Raw genomic sequence first — 19451 nt, forward strand, 5'->3', positions numbered from 1 at the left:
CTAAAAACTTTGCAAATAGCATATGCACTGGGAAATATCTCAAGTTAACAGTAAATCAAAAAAGCGATAAATGAACACAGATTTACTCTAAGAAAAAAACCCAAAACAAACCACCAAAAAAAAAAAAAACCATACCTGGGCACTTGCTATAAAGTATACCACATTGAAGTTCTTTCCTCCAGCTATACTATAGCACCTGTACGCACTGATGCGCGAGACAACTATAACCGCCGCTCAAGTCCTCCCTACTACCAAGCGGCCATAGTTTTAAAACACAAAAAAAAACCCAAATCACTGCATATAAATAATATCCACACAGAACTGTAAAATAACTTTATTTTATTGCTTTGTCAAAGTTGTAGATATAAATTTACAAGTGTATAAGTGTTCCAGTTACACAGTTAAAGAGACTATACCCAGATTACAGGTTTTCACCTATCCATAGGAGCGACTCATGTGAAGGGGCCAAGCATGTGCACTTCTGCTCCACACAATACATGGGGCTGTGGGGTACAGCCTTAGCTATATCTGGCAGTATAAGACCGACTGCTGCTACTCAAGAATGGGTGTGAAGTCACCGACCAAATAATCAGCTGGGCGCCCAGAACCCCTGCAATCAGAACGTAATCACCTCCGTAGATAGGAAACAACTTGTAGTTTTAATAAAAAGAAAAACGCAGGAAAAAGAAAAAACACAAAAAAAAACTATAAAAACAGTGGCAAGCAGTCAGGGCTTGGAAATACAATTATTTTTGTGCAAAATACAAGAAAACGTAGTGAGGTATTTCTGAACTTCAGGCATAGACTGTACAGATCTCCTGGGTGTTGTCCACCTGGGGTGCGTCCTGTATTGAAGAGGAGACTTTACCTGGGAGAAAAACAAAAAGTGGTTAATACAGACATCAAGAAGACATCTGCATGTACCAATATATATATACACACACACACACACACACACACACACACACACACACACACACACACACACACTAGGGAGCAGCATTCCATACTAGAACTAAGCAACACTTTAAATAAAATTAACCTAAAAAACCCCAAACCTCTACTACATATGCATTTCATAAAATAGTGTCTCCTCTATTAAATCTTGCTTTGATAGAATTAGTTTCAATAGTCTACGTGACTGCGATATGGTGTTGAAATAATATTTATTGAGAGTCCCTAGGGACAAAGCTAATTTTTTAGCAGCAAATTTATCATAGGAGATGTGCTGATACTATGAAGGATATATATTTTAAGTTGAAAGAGAGCCAGTCAGCTCGATTGATGCTGCCTCAACTATGGGCCATACGAGTCAGACTTTGGCTATGCTTTTGTACCAGAGTATGTATTATTTGGTATGGGAAGATGCCATTTGGTTGACTTCTCCTAGGCAGGTTCCTTTGCTTACTTAATATAATGGAAAGACTAGATTATTTCATGTGCATCTCAAACACCAGCAAATCTGTCAAATATATTCATGAAGGGCTATATTTGGCACTAGAGCTCCATTGCCTAGGGGGCGGAATGGGTATGAATGGAAAATTACCGTACATTCCAAAAAAACAAATGGATAGGGACTTTATATAGTCAGCCAGTGATGTCTGAAGTTCAGTGGAATATGATGGCACTATATAAAGGCAAAACCAAAAACAGCATTTTCAAGAAATGGAAGGGATTCAGATGACAGACAGGGATTCCAAGGCAGACAAAGGGAAGATTAGACCACCTATACACTGCCAGTTCTGCACACAGTAAGCGGCTGAAGGCACTATAGAGGAAGCATGGATTGGTTACACCCACAATGTGTGCAATTAGAGGTTCTCAAAAAAATTACCGGTATATAGTTTTAAAAATCATCAAGTGGTCAGGATGACAAAAGGAGAGAATTTAAAGGGGGGGCCCTAATTGACCCCAAGGGGACTTTCCCCTACCTGACCACAGAGGGTATGATGCTCCAAGTTTTCGGGCACTCCCGTTCCACATCAGCTATCCCTTTTCCTGCCCCTATGTAAAAAGATAACCCTAATAAGGAAAGAATAAAAGACACCAAAATAGGGTTGGGACAATCCCCCCCAAAATTATTTTCTGTACATTTAAATTAATAGATGCGGGCTCAGTCCATAAAATATCAGGACGCCCCTAATCTAGATCGACTAAAGCCATTCCCGACCCAGCTGGGGTGCACCACAACACCCAGCAGTACTCAAAATATCACCACCCTGCAGGAATATAAAAAGCACTACCACCAAACAAAATGTAATCATGAATATGAAAGTGGGGTAAAAGTAAATTCTTAAGCCCCAAAATGCAATAAAACAAGAGACAGTAATGAGAATAAATCCCTCATACCCTTCCCTGAAAGATGCACGTCTCCAAACCCTGCCTGGCCTCAACGCATTTCCCCTTTCCAGTTTCAAAAGTTCATCAGGAGGCTTAGGGAGAGGGCAAAGGGTCCTATTTAGTGATGATCCATGGCTGTGAGACGTTTGTATATCCTACGTGGCAGTGTATCTTTTCTATCAGCTGGGTAATCGCTTTAGTCAATATAAATTTAGGGGAGTCCTGATATTTTGTGGACTGAGCCCATATCTATCAATTTGTAAATGTAAAGAACGTTTTTTGGGGGATTGTTCCCAACCCTGTTTTGGTGTCTTCATCTCTTTCCTTATTAGGGTTATCTTTTTGCATAGGAGCAGGAAAAGGGATAGCCAAAGTGGAACGGGGCACCCCAAAAACTTAGGGAGTCATACCCTCCATGGTCATGTAGGGGAAAGTTCCCTTAGGGTCAATTAGGGCTACCCTTTAAATTCCCTCTTGTCATCCTGACCGTTTGCTGATTTTTACATCTAGAATTTGGGTTTGTGAATTTTGGGTGTATTTTAAGAACTTAAAGTATTTTTTTATTGGGGATTTGGAGGTTTTTGTTAATACTGTATTCATTTGCCCATTTCTACCTTTCTTTGTTAATTCAAATTAGAGATTCCATCTTTCAGATACCATCTAGGCCTTAACAGTACATGTCATTTACCACATTGATTGCTTCACCAATTGCATAACCCAGGGAAGACATGTATTCAGTCACCAACTGCAAAATCCTGGGGCGGAACATTGTATTGCGTCACTAATTGCATAATCCCATTGTCTGCTGGTCTCCAGGCATCCACATCTAGAAGAGACAGCATGTAACTGCTGCAGCCCACCAGCAGCCACTGACAGCTGTCCTTACCTTTCATGTCGGCGAAATACACCAGCTTAGGCTGGCTTCACACATCTGTTTTTTGCTGTCAGGCACAATCCGGCAAAATGAGGACAAAACTGATCAAGAAACCGGATCAGTTTTTTTTTTACCCCATTGACTTGTATTAGCGCCGGATGGCCTTGCGTTGCATGTAGCATCCGCCGGATCCGGCGAAATTTTTGTCCGGCTACCGGAAATGCATTTTTTTTGTGTCCAATAAAAAAAAAAAAAATAAAAAAAAAAACACGCCGGATCCGGCATGTTTTTATAATTGAAGCCTATGGGTGCCGAATCAGTCGTCATCCGGCATATGATGGAATCCAACGACACATCCTGTTTTTTGAACAGAGCATGCTCAGTATCACAACAGGTCCGTCAAACTGAAGGAATGCATAGAAAAAAAAAATGGATGCAATGGATCAGTTTTTTTCTCCGGATCAGTCGCATTAGTTTTTTTGCCGGATTGTGCCCGACGCTGAAAAAAAGTATGTGTGAAACCAGCCGTAGACAGACAAGTTTGCAACTTCTGCATTTCATCATCAATGTCCCCTCTAGAGGTGTATACCTTGAGACCAGTGGGAGCAAGAGTGGCAAGTGCAGAAGACTGGTGCCAGTCCAGAAGATAGTGTTAATAATCCCAAGATGGGGTTGGAATAGAATAAAGAAGGAAAAATAGGGGAGACAGGCAAGACCCCTTTAAAAAGGGCCAAATTAAAAAAAAGTTATCTTATTTTTTGTTGTAATTGCAGCAGTGACAGCAGTGGTTTTCTTCTTGTCATGAAACTGAGCCCTTGTGGCAGACTATGCATGTGTATTACATTCAGGTGAGAGTATGAGGGAAAAAAAAAAAAAAAATCTAGGTTGGCCGAACTGGCGTTTGACAGCTCTGGAGGTGCATGGGCACCTATAGCCTAGTGCTGCCCTACATGACAGCCATCTCTATGGTGTAAAGTCTCAGCAGAGAATGCCACTTATCTTCACTAAGAGCACAAAAGGATTGGCTCTGGAAATTAAACTTCCACAAGAAATTGTCATTGGATAGAAGGATTAAGGGAGCCAGGAAGCCACCCTAATATACCAGGTGACTATAGGCAGGTCCCACCAAACTCTTGATCAAGTGTATTTGAGGGTGGTTCACTTAGGGCAGCATGACTATAAATATGGCTGATTTCAAGTGGCCTTTTACACATTTGCTCAAAGATACAGCTTGGGGATAAAGATAAAAGATCTGTCGTCTTCCCGATCATAAATAGACAGAAGATTAGATAAAATGAATAAGCTATACAGATGCGTAGGGGTTTTGTTAACTCCTACATTAGGGCTAGAATACAATCAGGTCAAGTGTGTAAGTACCTCAATGGTTTACCATTTTGTTGTAGATTTCACAGCAGCCGAGGTAACCCACATGTCAATCTTTGCATTATAAAAGGGTGAAATCCCAAAAAGGGGGAAATGACGTGCTCCAGGTTTCAAATCCAATTTGTGAAAGCACAGTAATGGTTGGCAAATCCACTGCCTATTAAACACACAAGGGTTGGTTTTTTCCCCCCCAAGTGTTGGAGTGGTGCTTTATATCCAAGTCCCCTGCCCAGCTTTACACTTACCCTCTGGAAGTGTTATTTTTTTGTGCCATCTTGTGCTTGCAACTTTTGACTGTCCAAGTCGAAGTTATGTCACAGGCACTCAATACAAGTCTATGAAAGCCAGAATGAGGCTCTCCGTTGCATTGAGTTGTGACCTCTGCTGTACTTCATGACCTTGGAGCTGCTGGTAGGTCACAAATCACAGAAAACAGACCGAAGAGAAACTGGAATCAGATGAAGATGGCTCCAGGTGAATATAAGACACTGGCCGGGGACTTACATTTAAAGCACCACTCCAGCACAAAAAAAATAAATAAATAAATAAATAAATAGAATCCTTCAGTAGGACCACACTCCTAAGCCATCAATATATGGTGCATGAAGGTCACAGAGTGGATTATAATCCTACTCCAGTCCCCGTTACCATGTCCACTGTCCTTTCTAGATCCCAACTACCTTATTGGAGCTAGGTGAAAATGGCATAAGATTGGCAAAAACATGCAGCTAACAAATGCACCAAAAATGTAAGCAGTTTTTTTTTGTTTTTTTTTATGAAGAAAAAGCTTTTTGCCCCAGAATACTGGCATAAAAGCTTTGATGAATTGAGCACTAATTGTTTGGTAGGCCTCTTCTCTTGTACAACACTGCATACCTGCTAGCATGTAAAATACAGCATATGACAGAACATGCAAAATGCCAAGAAAAAGGTGTAAAATTACACCAAATAAAGAAAAATAAATATGATCTAAAATATTACCAAAGGATTATAAAAAGGTATATTACAAGAAAAGGGAGGAAGGGCTGCCAAAAGGAGGATACGGGGCAGGTGCAACCTCATGTCATGAATGATTTCCTCAGGGGCAAGTCATGAGATAACCAAATAGTTCACGTTGTCCTACCTTCTAGCATATTCAGGATTGTTAGAACACATGCTGGTTATCTTTAGGCATAGTCTTCACCCTTAAAAGCCCTATGAATACTATAAAGGCAAATTTGCCTTTATAGTATTCATTTAGATGAAAATTTTTATATTATAATATTTTAATAACAAACACCAGTATACCAATGTTAATTACCAATGAACGCGATAAAAATTAATATTTGGTTTATGTACTTGGACCCTTTATACATTGCATTTTGCATTTCCGTATGTCACATGCTGTATTGCAACATTTTCCATGCTAGCGAGTTTGCCATGTGATGAGTGGTATATTGGACCATAAAATCTCATGTATTCAGTGTATAGCTATGCAGTTTTGTTTTTTTTTTATGTCATCCCCACCCTTTGTAGATTTGTACGGATTCACCTCAATCATTAATTGTGCAAGGCCCTGCATTCTGTAGCTTTCCTGCAAAACCTTTGCTATACAGATTTGATTTCTCCAGCTTTTATATGCTTGTGTGCACTCCACCTAACAGTAGTTTATCCAAGTTGCAAACCCAACAATGATCATATTTATTAGCTGAACTAGAGTTAAATCATATTGGGTGGTTTGTTTTCCTTCCAAAGCATGGCACAACAATTTTTTTTTATTTTAAAACCAGTTTAAAACATAGGGACAAGGTTTTCTGAAAAACCTATTTTAAAAAACATGTCCAGTTGTAAAAAAAAAAAAAAAAAAAAAAAAAAAAAAATTGTATATGCAAGTCATGATCTATGGATTCTTACCTGTTATTTGATAACAGCCTTTGCTTGGATGTGGCTTGAATGACTGTTTAGCTTCGGCAGTGCTGAGATCTGCTGCTACTACGGTCTAGCTACAGCTCAGATCCATAGCCTGTTCAGATTGCAGCCCCCACCCTTCCTCACTGCAGCCTCTACCTCCTCCGAGTAACTACTCTGCTCTAAACCATTCGATCACAGGCTCACCAGATAGAGGCATGCATACATTTCTAAATTAGATAAATATAATATATGACCCTTTTCTGAATCATGAGGCGTCTAAGTGAAAGGGATCATCTAATAGTACATAAAACCAAAGCAGTCAAAATTCATACATTTGCTCTCGTTCTCCATTCCACAGTTCAAAAGTAAGGAATGAATGGGGGAAAAAAAACCCCAAAAAAACCAAAAAAAACTAAAAACCACCACAAAAAACACTTTCTTTCCCTTCTCTAATGTGTTGCAGAAGAGCAGCAGACTGAGGGACTGTGTTGGGGAGATTACTGGAAAGGGCTGGAGACTTATGGCTTTATAGGTTCTAGATCGCTACACAGGGCAATCCATATAACCAACATGCCGGGCAATCCATATAACCAACATGCCGGGCAATCCATATAACCAACATGCCGGGCAATCCATATAACCAACATGCCGGGCAATCCATATAACCAACATGCCGGGCAATCCATATAACCAACATGCCGGGCAATCCATATAACCAACATGCCGGGCAATCCATATAACCAACATGCAGGTGAGGGCCTGGTATAAATTTTGCAATGGGGCTCATCGAACTCTAGTTACGCCACTGAATGTGATACTGCGCTGGTAACGTGCCCTGCATAAGTGTGTCCATCCCATGACAACTATTTTAGCCACTGAAAAGTAGCAATGAAGGTTCTTGCTGATTTGCAGCAACTAGTTTTATTGAACACCACAGGGAAATGTAGACAATGTATATTAGAAAGTTATAGAATTTAAGATTTTATCGCAAAACCTTATGTATTGATACCAGTGAAAAGCTGCATGTCATGGAGAATTGCCCAACAACTGCTGGAATATTATAGACTGAAATCATAGGCATATAGTGGTATAGTGGAATTCCATAGAAGTCTATGGATTCCCTATTACAGCTCTGTGAATCCTTTTAAGTTGTAGCGCACTATGATGCCCACATGCAGGAGCCCTAAAAATGAAAAATTGTGATGTTGGACACACGTTGGGTACTCTTTTGGCCGCCAGTGAATGAAAGCCTTTGAATCCATTTAAAGCACCAATTCAGCCTTTTTTTAGGTCACCGATGGAATGGTTCTTTAAATCTAAGCCCCCTACTCCCTGTTTTATACACTCATGGTGGTTTCATCCATTTTCAGCATCGCTCAAGTCCCACAGCACCCTCTGGTGCCTCTAACTTCTGATTGGCAGGAAGTCCGACGTTAAGTCACAAGCGCTCGATACAAGCCTGAGCCATATGGTGGTTCTCTGTTGTATTGGGTTGTGACCTCTGGCACAAACACTGGAGCTGCCACCAGGTCACAACCGCTGAGCCCAACCGAACCAGCAGTGACAAGATGAAGCTGTCAGAGGAAAGTATGAGACAGGGGCGTTAAATTTAAAGCACCACTCCAACGGTAAACAAAAACCACGCTGGAGTGGTGCTTTAAGCTATGCGCCAGGAGCTCTGCTGGAACATACATTATGGGAACACTACGCAGCATATGGTTTACCTCGTGATGTTTTATTACTGTAGGCAGTTTTCAGAATTCTTGTGCAAACTATCAAAGATCAGTGTAAGATAAAGAAGCCACATAAGATTATTATCACAAGACAGAGCACTTGCAGTTTAATTTGTAATGTGACACCATAGGTCCAAGGCTCACAGCACAAGGCCATGCTGTGCATGATGTAGAAAAATAGAACTTCTGCACATGACTTTAATTAAATAAGATCCAGAATTAAGTAATTCCAGACTCAAACATTTGCACCATATAGCAAATATTTGCAGATGAATGCATCCATAACATTTTATTCCAGATTACTTTGATGCGTGTATGTACAGTGGATACGGAAAGTATTTCATTGCAGCCATTTGGTAAATTCAAAAAAGTTTTTTTCTCATTACTTTGCCCCCAATCTTAACAGGAAAAAACAAAATGTAGAAGTTTTTGCAAAGTTATTAAAACAAGAAATACTGAAATATCACAGTCATAAGTAATCAGACCGTTTGCTCGCTCATGTTAAAGTCACATGCTGTCCATTTCCTTGTAATTCTCCTTGAGATGGTTCTATTTCTTCATTGGAGTCCAGCTGTGTTTAATTAAAAGGAACGTCATCAGATTTGGGCCCTATAAGCTTCGGCCACCTCCACTGGGCTCTTATATATAGCATTCTAACCTGCTGTATACAAGAGCCCAGGCCGCTGTGTAGAACATAAAAATACTTTAAAATACTCACCTAGGAGGTCGCTCCAGTGCAGACTGGTCGAATGGGTGGCGCAGTTCTCCGGGACCAGCGACTCCTCTTTCGGCCATCTTTGTCCTCCTTCTGAAGCCGGCATGCATTACGTGTCCTAAGTCATACACACAGGCCAGTCTTTAGGTTCTGTGCAGGCGCACAATAATACTTTGATCTGCCCTGCGCAGGACCTCAGTGCCAGCGAGTGTGTATGATGTAGGACGCGTCATGCACTCCGGCTTCAGAAGGAGAACAAAGATGGCCGAAAGAGGAGGTGCTGGTCCCAGAGAACGGAGGCACCCATTCGACCAGTCTGCACCGGAGGGACCTCCTAGGTGAGTATTTTATAGTGTTTATGTTCTACACAGCGGCCTGGGCTCTTGTATACAGCATTGTAACATGCTGTATACAAGAGCCCACTGGTGGTGGCCGCAGCTTCTAGGCCCCAAAACTGGTGACAGGTTCCCTTTAAACTGATAGGTATGTGTCCTTTCCAAAGGAAGTCCTTTCTATATAAAACCTCACAGCTCACAGTGCATGTCAGATCAAATGAGAATCATGTGGTCAAAAGAAACTGCCCAAGGAGCTCAGAGAATTGTGGCAAGGCACAGATCTGGCCAAGGTTACAATAGAATTTCTGCAGTACTCAAGGTTCCCAAGAGCTCAGTGGCCTCCATAATCCTTAAAGGGAACCTGTCAGGTCTAATATGCACCCAGAACCAGGGCTGTGGAGTCGGAGTCGTGGAGTCTGAGTCTGAGCTCATTTTGGTGGAGTCGGAGTCGGTATAAAATGCACAGACTCAGACTCCTAAAATATATAATAAATTGGGGACAGTAGTGCAATGCAGAATGTGCTGAATATTTTACTAAATAATAACATTTAGTATAATGCTTATATTTAAGTGAAAAATTTATTAGTACAATGTGAACATTAGACATTTAATTATTTTTATGATACAATAAGATATTTAGCTAGAAGAAATATATTTATTGGAGTACAACTTTAGAACACAAAAAACTAAAATTGTAAATATGATAGATATAGAGAGATACATATATATACATACATATATATACATATACACACGATATATATGTAATCTACTGTATATTACATAGTGTATTACATATTTACAATTTATTACAGTTTGTGTTCTAAAGTTGTAATAAATATATTTTATGTTCTATCCAAATATCTTGATTATTGTATCAAAAATTATTAAAATGTCTGATGTTCACATACACATGTTCATGTATTACAATAAATTTTTCACCTAACTATAAGCAATATATGTAGGAGTCAGAGTCTGAGTCGGTGCAAGAGAAATTGAGGAGTCTGAGTCGGAGTCAATGGTTTGGTTTACTGACTCCACAGCCCTGCCCAGAACCACGAGCAGTTCTGGGTACATATTGCTAATCCCTGCTTAAACGTCCCTATATATACACACATTAGCATAAAGAGATCTTTAGAAAAAGTATTTCTAAAGATTTTATTTTATGCTAATGAGCGAGGGGACTAGTCCTCTGGGCGTTCGTTCCATTGCCAGTCAGCTCCATTAGCATGTTAGTACGCCCCTGTGGGTGTGCCATCATGCTAATTAATGTGCAGCGTCGGGATGATCTCACTCACCTCTCCGCTGCCATAGTGTCCAATGCTGGGGTTTGGCTCAGTGTGCACTATGAAGCCAGGTGTATGTGTCCTGGCTTCAAACTGAAGTAGTGCGCATGACTGAAACTCCAGGGTCATGCGCACTAAGCCAAAATCCAGTGTCTGATTCAATGGCAGCTGGAGAGGTGAGATCATCCTCTGACACTGCACAATCATTAGCATGATATAACACCCACAGGGGCGTACTAACATGCTAATGGGGCCGACTGGCAAGGGAACGCCCAGGGGACTAGTCCCCTTGCTCATTAGCGGATGATAAAAGTTCTTTAGAAATACCTTTCCTAAAGATCTCTTTATAGGGATGGTTAGGCAGGGATTAGTAATATGTACCCAGAACTGCTTGTGGTTCTGGGTGCATATTAGACCTGATAAACTTCTATTTAAACCAGGGCTGTGGAGTCGGAGTCGGAGTCGTGGAGTCGGAGTCGGAGCTCATTTTGGTGGAGTCGGAGTCGGTATAAAATGCACCGACTCAGACTCCTAAAATATATAATAAATTGGGGACAGGAGTGCAATGCAGAATGTGCTGAATATTTTACTAAATAATAACATTTAGTATAATGCTTATATTTAAGTGAAAAATTTATTGTAGTACAATGTGAACATCAGACATTTAATTGTTTTTATGATACAATAATCAAGATATTTGGATAGAACATAAAATATTTATTGGAATACAACTTTAGAACACAAAAAACTAATAAATTGTAAATATGTAATATATATATATATATATATATATATACACATATATATATACACACAGTGTATATACACACAAGATATATATGTAATCTACTGTATATTACATAGTGTATTACATATTTACAATTTATTACAGTTTTGTGTTCTAAAGTTGTATTCCAATAAATATATTTTATGTTCTATCCAAATATCTTGATTATCGTATCATAAAAATTATTAAATGTCTGATGTTCACATACACATAGGGGCACTTTGCACACTGCGACATCGCAGCCCGATGCTGCGATGCCGAGTGTGATAGTCCCCGCCCCCGTCGCAGCAGCGATATGTGGTGATAGCTGGCGTAGCGAAAGTTATCGCTACGCCAGCTTCACACACACACTCACCTGCCGTGCGACGTCCCTGTGGCCGGCGACCCGCCTCCTTGTTAAGGGGGCGGGTCGTGCGGCGTCACTGCGACGTCACACGGCAGGCGGCCAATCAGAGCGGAGGGGCGGAGATGAGCAGGATGTCAACATCCTGCCCACCTCCTTCCTTCCGCATATCCTACGGAAGCCGCAGTGAGGCCGGTAGGAGACGTTCCTCGCTACTGCGACTTCACACACAGCGATGTGTGCTGCCGCAGGAGCGAGGAACAACATCGGACCGTCGCGTCAGCGTAATCATGGATTACGCCGACGCTGCACCGATGATACGATTACGACGCTTTTGCGCTCGTTAATCGTATCATCCAGCCTTTACACACTGCGATGTCGCATGCGATGCCGGAAGTGCGTCATTTTCAATTTGACCCCACCGACATCGCACCTGCGATGTCGCAGTGTGCAAAGTGCCCCATATTCATGTACTACAATAAATTTTTCACCTAACTAAGCAATATATGTAGGAGTCGGAGTTGGAGCCGGAGCCGGAGTCGGAGTCGGAGCCGGAGTCGGTGCAAGAGAATTTGAGGAGTCGGAGTCGGAGTCGAAGGTTTGGCTTACCGACTCCACAGCCCTGATTTAAACGGAACCCAAGACCACCAGAACTCTTCCTAGACCTGGCCATCCAGCCAAACTGAGCAATCGTGGGAGAAGAGCCTTGGTGAGAGGTAAAGAAGAACCCAAAGATAACTGTGGCTGAGCTCCATAGATGCAATAAGGAGATGGGAGAAAGTTCGACAAAGTCAACCATCACTGCAGCCCTCCACCAGTCGGGCCTTTACGGCAGAGTGACCCGACGGAAGCCTCTCTTCAGTGGAAGACATACGAAAGCCCGCATAGTTTGCAAAAAAAAAAAAAAAAACAAAAAACCCACACATGAACTCCCAGACTATGAGAAATAAGATTCACTGGGCTGATGAGACGAAGATAGAACTTTTGGGGGGATAATTCTAAGCGGTATGTGTGGAGAAATCCAGGCACTGCTTCACCTAGCCAATACAATCCCAACAGTGAAACATGGTGGCAGCATCATGCTATGTGGGTGTTTTTCAGCTGCAGGGATAGGATGACTGGTTGCTATTGAAGGAAAGAGGAAAGATGAGCGAGGCCAAGTACAGCGATATCCTGGAAGAAAAGCTCTTCCAGAGTACTCTGGACCTTAGACTTGGCCAAAGGTTCACCTTTTAAGACAATGACGCTAAGCACACAGCTAAATTAACAAAGGAATGGCTTCAGAACAAATCTGCCCAATTCTTCACTGGCCCAGACAGAGCCCCGACCAAAACCCAATTGAGCATCTCTGGAGAAACCGGAAAATGGCTGGCCACCAACGTTAATCATCCAACATGACGGAACTGGAAAGGATCCCCAGATCCAGGTGTGAAAAATATGTTGCATCATTCCCAAGAAGACTCATGGCTGTACTAGCACTAAAGGATGCTTCTACTCAATACTGAGCAAAGGATCTGAATACTTCTAACCAGGTAATATTTCAGTTTTTCTTGTTTAATATATTTGCAAAAATTTCAACATTTGTTTTTTTCGGTTAAGATGGTGTGCAGAGTACATTAAAAAAAAAAAATTTTGAATTTACCAAATGGCTCTAATGAAAGTGAAAAAAATTGAAAGGTCTGAATACTTTCCATACCCACTGTAGTGATGTGCAGTCCCTTTTATTCCTTGGACAGCACACAGAGCCATAGAGTTTTACTGATCCATATACAGTACCTTGAAAAAGTAGTCATACTGTGTGTGGTGGCAAGTACAAACATTTTGGGATTTTATGTGATAAACCAACAAAGTAGCAAGTATTTGTGAAGTGTAAATGACATACATCGTTTTAGTCTCAGTATAACATCTGTTCTCAAACCTCTGAGGCTTGTACGGAACATTAAGGCCTTGTGCGCACTAGGCGTTTTTGCCGTGTTTTTAGCGGCGTTTTTTACCGCGTTTTTGTGCTGAAAACGCAGTGACATTGCTTCCCCAGCAATGTTTATGGGTTTTCAGAAGTGCTGTCCGCACACAGCGTTTTTTTGTAGCTGCGTTTTTGTGGTGACCACAAAAATGCAGCATGTCAATTATTTCTGCGTTTTCACTGCGTTTTTCACCCATTGAGTTCAATGAATGTTCAACAACGCAATGAAAAACGCATATAGCCGCGTTTCTATGACTAAAAACGCAGCTATAAACACAAGGGGTGGGTACTACAGTGACGTGTACAGGAAGAGGATTCCTTCTGTTGGTAAACACAGAAGCATGAATCCTCCCGGTACCATCACCGCTGCGTCCACAACCCGCCCGGTGCCATGTCAGCTCCGTGCGGCGCCATGTCTGGGCGGGAGGTGGAGGCAGCGGCGAAAACCAAAGTGAACAGTAGAAAAAAAAAATGTCATATATACTCACCTGTCTGCAGGGTCCCGGTGCCATGCCCGCTCCCACCTCCTGTCCCGGTACCGCTGCTCTGGCTGTGTGCAGTCTCCCCGGGGCAGGACCTTGCTTGCAGGACCTGGCGGTGGATCACCTGATGCAGTCACCTGACGCATCAGCTGATCGTAGTCTCGCCGGCTTTTTCGCGCCCGGCCGGCTATCAGCTGATCCTGCCGTCAGGGGACTTCATCAGCTGATTACCGGCAGCTCCTGCAGCGATCGGACAGGATCAGACTCCTGTCCAATCGATCGCTCCAGGAGCTGCCGGTAATCAGCACAGCACAGACGTGAGTATTTTTTTTTCCACTGATGCATCAGCTGATTGTATATAATTTTATACAAATCAGCTGATGTGTGATGTGATTCAGGCACTTGATCCTGACATCTGATCGCTTTGCCTTCCAGCAAACCGATCAGATGATATTGGATCGAGATTGGACGACGCGGGACCCTGACCCAGGATTACTGCGGAGGGGGGGGGGGGGGGTGTCTTTATTTCAATAAAGATGGAGTCACTAATTGTGTTGTGTTTTATTTCTAATAAAAATATTTGTGTTTTTTTTTTTTATCATTACTAGAAATTCATGGTGGCTATGTCTAATATTGGCGTGACACCATGAATTTCGGGCTTAGGGCCAGCTGATAATATACAGCTAGCCCTAACATTATTACCTAGCTAGCCACCCGGCATCAGGGCAGCTGGAAGAGTTGGATACAGCGCCAGAAGATGGCGCTTCTATGAAAGCGCCATTTTCTGGGGTGGCTGCGGACTGCAATTCGCAGTGGGGGTGCCCAGAAATCTTGGGCACCCTGCACTGTGGATTCCAATCCCCAGCTGCCTAGTTGTACCCGGCTGGACTCAAAAATTAGGCGAAGCCCATGTCATTTTTTTTTAATTTCATGAAATTAATGAAATTAAAAAAAAAAAAAAAAAAAAAAAAAAAAAAAAAAAAAAAAGGGCTTCTCTATATTTTTGGTTCCCAGCCGGGTACAAATAGGCAGCTGGGGGTTGGGGGCAGCCCGTACCTGCCTGCTGTACACGGCTAGCATACAAAAATATGGCGAAGCCCATGTCATTTTTTTTTCTTTTTGGGCAAAAAAACTGCATACGGTCCTGGATGGAGGATGCTGAGCCTTGTAGTTCTGCAGCTGCTGTCTGCTCTCCTGCATACACTAGTTCTGCAGCTGTCTGCTCTCCTGCATACAATGAACATTTTGAAGAAGGAAATGACACTTTTTTTCATCAACAATCTTTAATGGCATTGTGCACTGATTAAAAATGCAGTGAGCAAAAACGCAGCAAAAAACGCACCAAATCGCGGCAAAAACGCATGCGTTTGCCACTTTTTTTAGCCGCGGGTGCGTTTTTTGAGACAAAAACGCACATAAAAATGCAGCGTGAAAAAAAACGCCTAGTGCGCACATACCCTAAGGAACACACCAAACAGGTCAGGGATAAAAGTTGTGAAAAAGTTCTGAACATCTCAAGGCAAGATTGCAAACCTGCCAAGATATGGCCACTCTAAACGAATATCTCAAGCATGATAATCACTAATTAGGGAAACAGCCAAAAGTCCATGGTCACTCTGGAGAAGCTGCAGAGATTCACAGCTCAAGAAGAAGAATCTGTCCATAGGTCCAATCAGTGATACTCTACAAATCTGGCCTTTCTGTACGAGTGGCAAGGAGAAGGCCCTTTTGAAAAAGAAAAAAAAAAGCCATAAAAGACGTCATGTAGCCAAGTAGGGGACAAATCCAGAATGTGGAAGGTGGTATTTTCGTCAGATGAGAGCAAAAGTTTAACTTTGAGCCAAATGTAAATCTCAATGTGCAGTGGAAAACTAACAGTCAGTGGGAATAGCATTTTCAGGTTGATGCAAAACCTGGTGCTGGCAGAATCATGCTGTGGGCATGCTTTTCTTCAGCAGGGACAGGGAAGCTGCAGTGTTGATGTAAAGATGGATGGAGCCAAATACAGGGCAATTCAGGAAAAACTTGATAGCGCTGCAAAAGACTTAAGACTGGGGCATAGATTCACCTTCCAGCAAGAAAATAATCCTAGACATACTGCCAGAGCTGCAATATACATATATATATGCCATGAATCATTTGTATTACAAATACTTGCTACTGGTATATATTACATAAAAACAATAGAAAACATTCAAAGGGGTTGTTCACTACCCCAACAACCCCATACCAAAATCCATAGGTTCCCTTTTAAAATGTACTCCTTTCTAGTGCCATTCCAGCAGTGTCAGCACTCTGTCCCAGGATTGCATTCCAATAGGAAAGTCATACACAGCACTCCAGTGTGAACTGTGGTGACCAAGTAGGGTTCCAATGGGTATAAAATACAGTAGTAGCGATGAAACAGCACACATTGAGATTATTTTATAGGAGATTTAAAATCAACGTGACCGTCAATTGACAATATGATGTCTCGGTCTATTGACCATCAGATAAAAAGTTTGTGGACTGCAAACTAATGTAGTAGCACATGTGCTAATGGAGAGGTCATGGATCGTGATGGCTTGAAGGCTTTGACAGGGTAGACTGCGATAAAGAGATGCCAAAATTAGGAATCTCGTTGATTAAAATCACCTACAAATTAGTCTCATTGAGTGCAGAGTTTGATTGCTACTAATGTATACCAAATGATATGTCATGCGATGTCTGCGTCCAATCAGCAGCCACTTCTCTCCCTGCCTTGAGAAGGCTTACATATGGATGTAAGATTTCCCGAAGGGGAGAGAAGTGGCCACTAATTGGCTACACGCAACACTAGTATGCAATCACCTCTAGAATGGCACCAGAAGGGAGTAGAAGTGTCATTTTAAAAAGGGAGAAACATGGTTTGAGAAAAAAAAAAAAAAGATGAAATCGTGGACAACCCTTTTAAGTTTGATTGTGTAATATTGAAAAGTTCAGAGTATGAATACTTTTTCAAGGCACTGTACATATCAGTTTCAAAAACCGATCTGTGCGTTCAGTCCACGAGACTGGTTGGCAAAACTGATAAATAGGACGTACCCAGTTCTGCAGTTTTCAGCATTATGGTATTTGGAATATTTGATAAAACAATTAACCGGAACAAATATGTATAAAATGGTCTGCTGAAATCTAAGAAAAAAAAAAAAAAAGTACATGGGAAAGGACTCCCTCCTTTCCCATGAAACCTAAAGCCTGCAACCGAATTCTGAAGTTAGTTTGATGGCAAAGTGAGTGGACACCCATCCTGGGGGGAGGGGAGGGAGACTTAAATTTCATTTTTATCTCAAATCAATAGTGCACATGAAAATAAGCAACTTTGTAATACATCTTATCAGACAAATCTGCTTCTTTCTCTACCAGAATTGATAGGTCATAATCAAAATTCTCAATTCTGAGGTAAAATCTGTATTCAGTGACGACTCATTACTGAGATTGGAGAGAGCAGCTATTACTGAGGAGAGTCTATATAGATAGAAGTGGGAGGAAGGAGAATAGCTGATTGGCGAGGTCTTTTACCCTAGCTGATTAACATTGTTCACCTATACTTGGATACACGTAGCGACGTTCCAGCGATCCCGACAATGATACAACCTGGTCAGGATCGCTGGTACGTCGCTAGTGAACTGGCAAACAGGCAGATCTAATTAACGACGCAGCAACAATACAGCAATCCGTATAACAACTTTGGCGGTCGTTGAGACCCTATCACAGCAGCTATTCTGACTACTCAGACCTAGATAGACCTCACCAACGAGGTCACTCGTCGTTATGGCGTCAAACAGCGATGCATGCTGCCCAGCAGTACACCAACAATCAAAAAATGAACCAGGACGTTCAGGTATGATTGGTGATATAGCAGCAACTGGCCTCCCGCTGCGATGTGTCACACGTAGAGATTGCTAGCGAGGTTGCTGTTGCGTCACAAAACCTGTGACATTTCAGCGATCTCGCTAACGACATCACGGTAACAGGGGCTTTAGGCTAGGTCATCAATGCCTGAAGTAGTTAGTGGACAACCTCTAATCTCACAGAAGGTTTAAAAGCATAGTAAAGCTAAATAAATAGCTATTGTTGTATTTAGTGCTGTTCTAGTGACCTGTTCTAGCGGGCATATGCTGTATGCCAACAACCAGCTGCAATTACGTCACCCACAGTGCACTGCGATGGCAACTTATACAGGGAAGATTCCGGTCTGGCTATTCCCTGGGTAGTAGTGAGGAGATCTAGATTATAAGTATAAAAATGTCCTACACCAGACAAAATCCTAAACAAAACTGCAGAAAGTTCTACGTAAAAATGAGCCAGAATTCCTGCATTATTCCCTCATGATAACTTCACCGATGTCAGGGGAGCACAGCTCCTTTTATAGACCTATTTATGTATCCCAATTTCATCGTTCAGCTCCTATAATGGATATATAACGGCAGTGCCGAGTCAGCCTCATGATTGACACCAGTTGTGCCCCAAACAATATTCATGGACTCCATTATAGGTGATCTATCAAAGTGGCCATGTACTGGACAAGGTCTGGCATTTTTGGTTGAAACTGCAATTGAGACCCCCAGACAAGGTCTCCAACACAAATGTGAACCCAAGACCTGAAATCATGAAGGAGACTCACTTTGTCTATTAGTGGCAATCTGCACACAGCTTTCCCCACCAGATGGGTAACAAACAGCTACTGCCATTACCAAAGTCTATAGCTTTATTCTACCTTCACATAAAAAATATATAGAATATATTATAAATTTCTCAGAATAAAAAACAAAAACTTCTACAAGACTAAATGGACAGTTCAAGTTCTGTGCAATATCCAGAGGCATGTCAACTGTATATATAAAAAATCCTTTTGGAGTATGAGCATTGTAACAGAAGCATGGACCGATTAGGCTTTTCGTTTTCTGACTGGTAAAATGACAGCTGCAATCTGAGCCATCACTGGCAACTTCTATACTTTGGCTCCAATACCTCACGCACAAGGCCTGCAGTGTAATTAGTGCCAACTTAAGATTGCAGGACAAGAAAAAAAAAGTAAAAAATAAAAAATAAAAATTAGCCACTTGGGTCTCGAATATTAAAAGCTTTGGGAGTTGTAGTAGATCAGGTTCGCATGTGCTTTCCTTTCTTATACCCTAGAAATACAAAGGGACTCATTAAGAAAGATCAAGTGTATTGAGCATATTCAACAACATACTGAGCACAGATATTAAAAATTTATTAATTTTTTTTGAGAATTTGACTTTGGCCCCTGCCGCCAGGTTAGAATCACATATTGGATTATTTTTCTAGCAAGTTT

General features: G+C 41.6%; 1 protein-coding gene across 2 annotated transcripts in view; it reads right to left on the bottom strand.

The window, feature by feature from the left end:
* Positions 1-347: 347 nt before the first annotated feature.
* MFSD12 (major facilitator superfamily domain containing 12) overlaps positions 348-19451 on the bottom strand; it is a 97643-nt gene continuing 78539 nt past the window's right edge. Inside the window, exon 10 of one of the 2 annotated variants that reach the window (XM_075337798.1) lies at positions 348-868. In XM_075337798.1, coding sequence (XP_075193913.1) covers positions 795-868 — 74 coding nt within the window. In that variant the 3' untranslated portion in view covers positions 348-794. Of the gene's footprint in view, positions 869-18809; positions 19288-19451 lie in introns of those variants that run through there. The other variant, XM_075337799.1, reaches the window with a different exon arrangement.

Source organism: Anomaloglossus baeobatrachus, chromosome 1 (genome assembly GCF_048569485.1).
Source record: "Anomaloglossus baeobatrachus isolate aAnoBae1 chromosome 1, aAnoBae1.hap1, whole genome shotgun sequence".
Classification (NCBI taxonomy): domain Eukaryota; kingdom Metazoa; phylum Chordata; class Amphibia; order Anura; family Aromobatidae; genus Anomaloglossus; species Anomaloglossus baeobatrachus.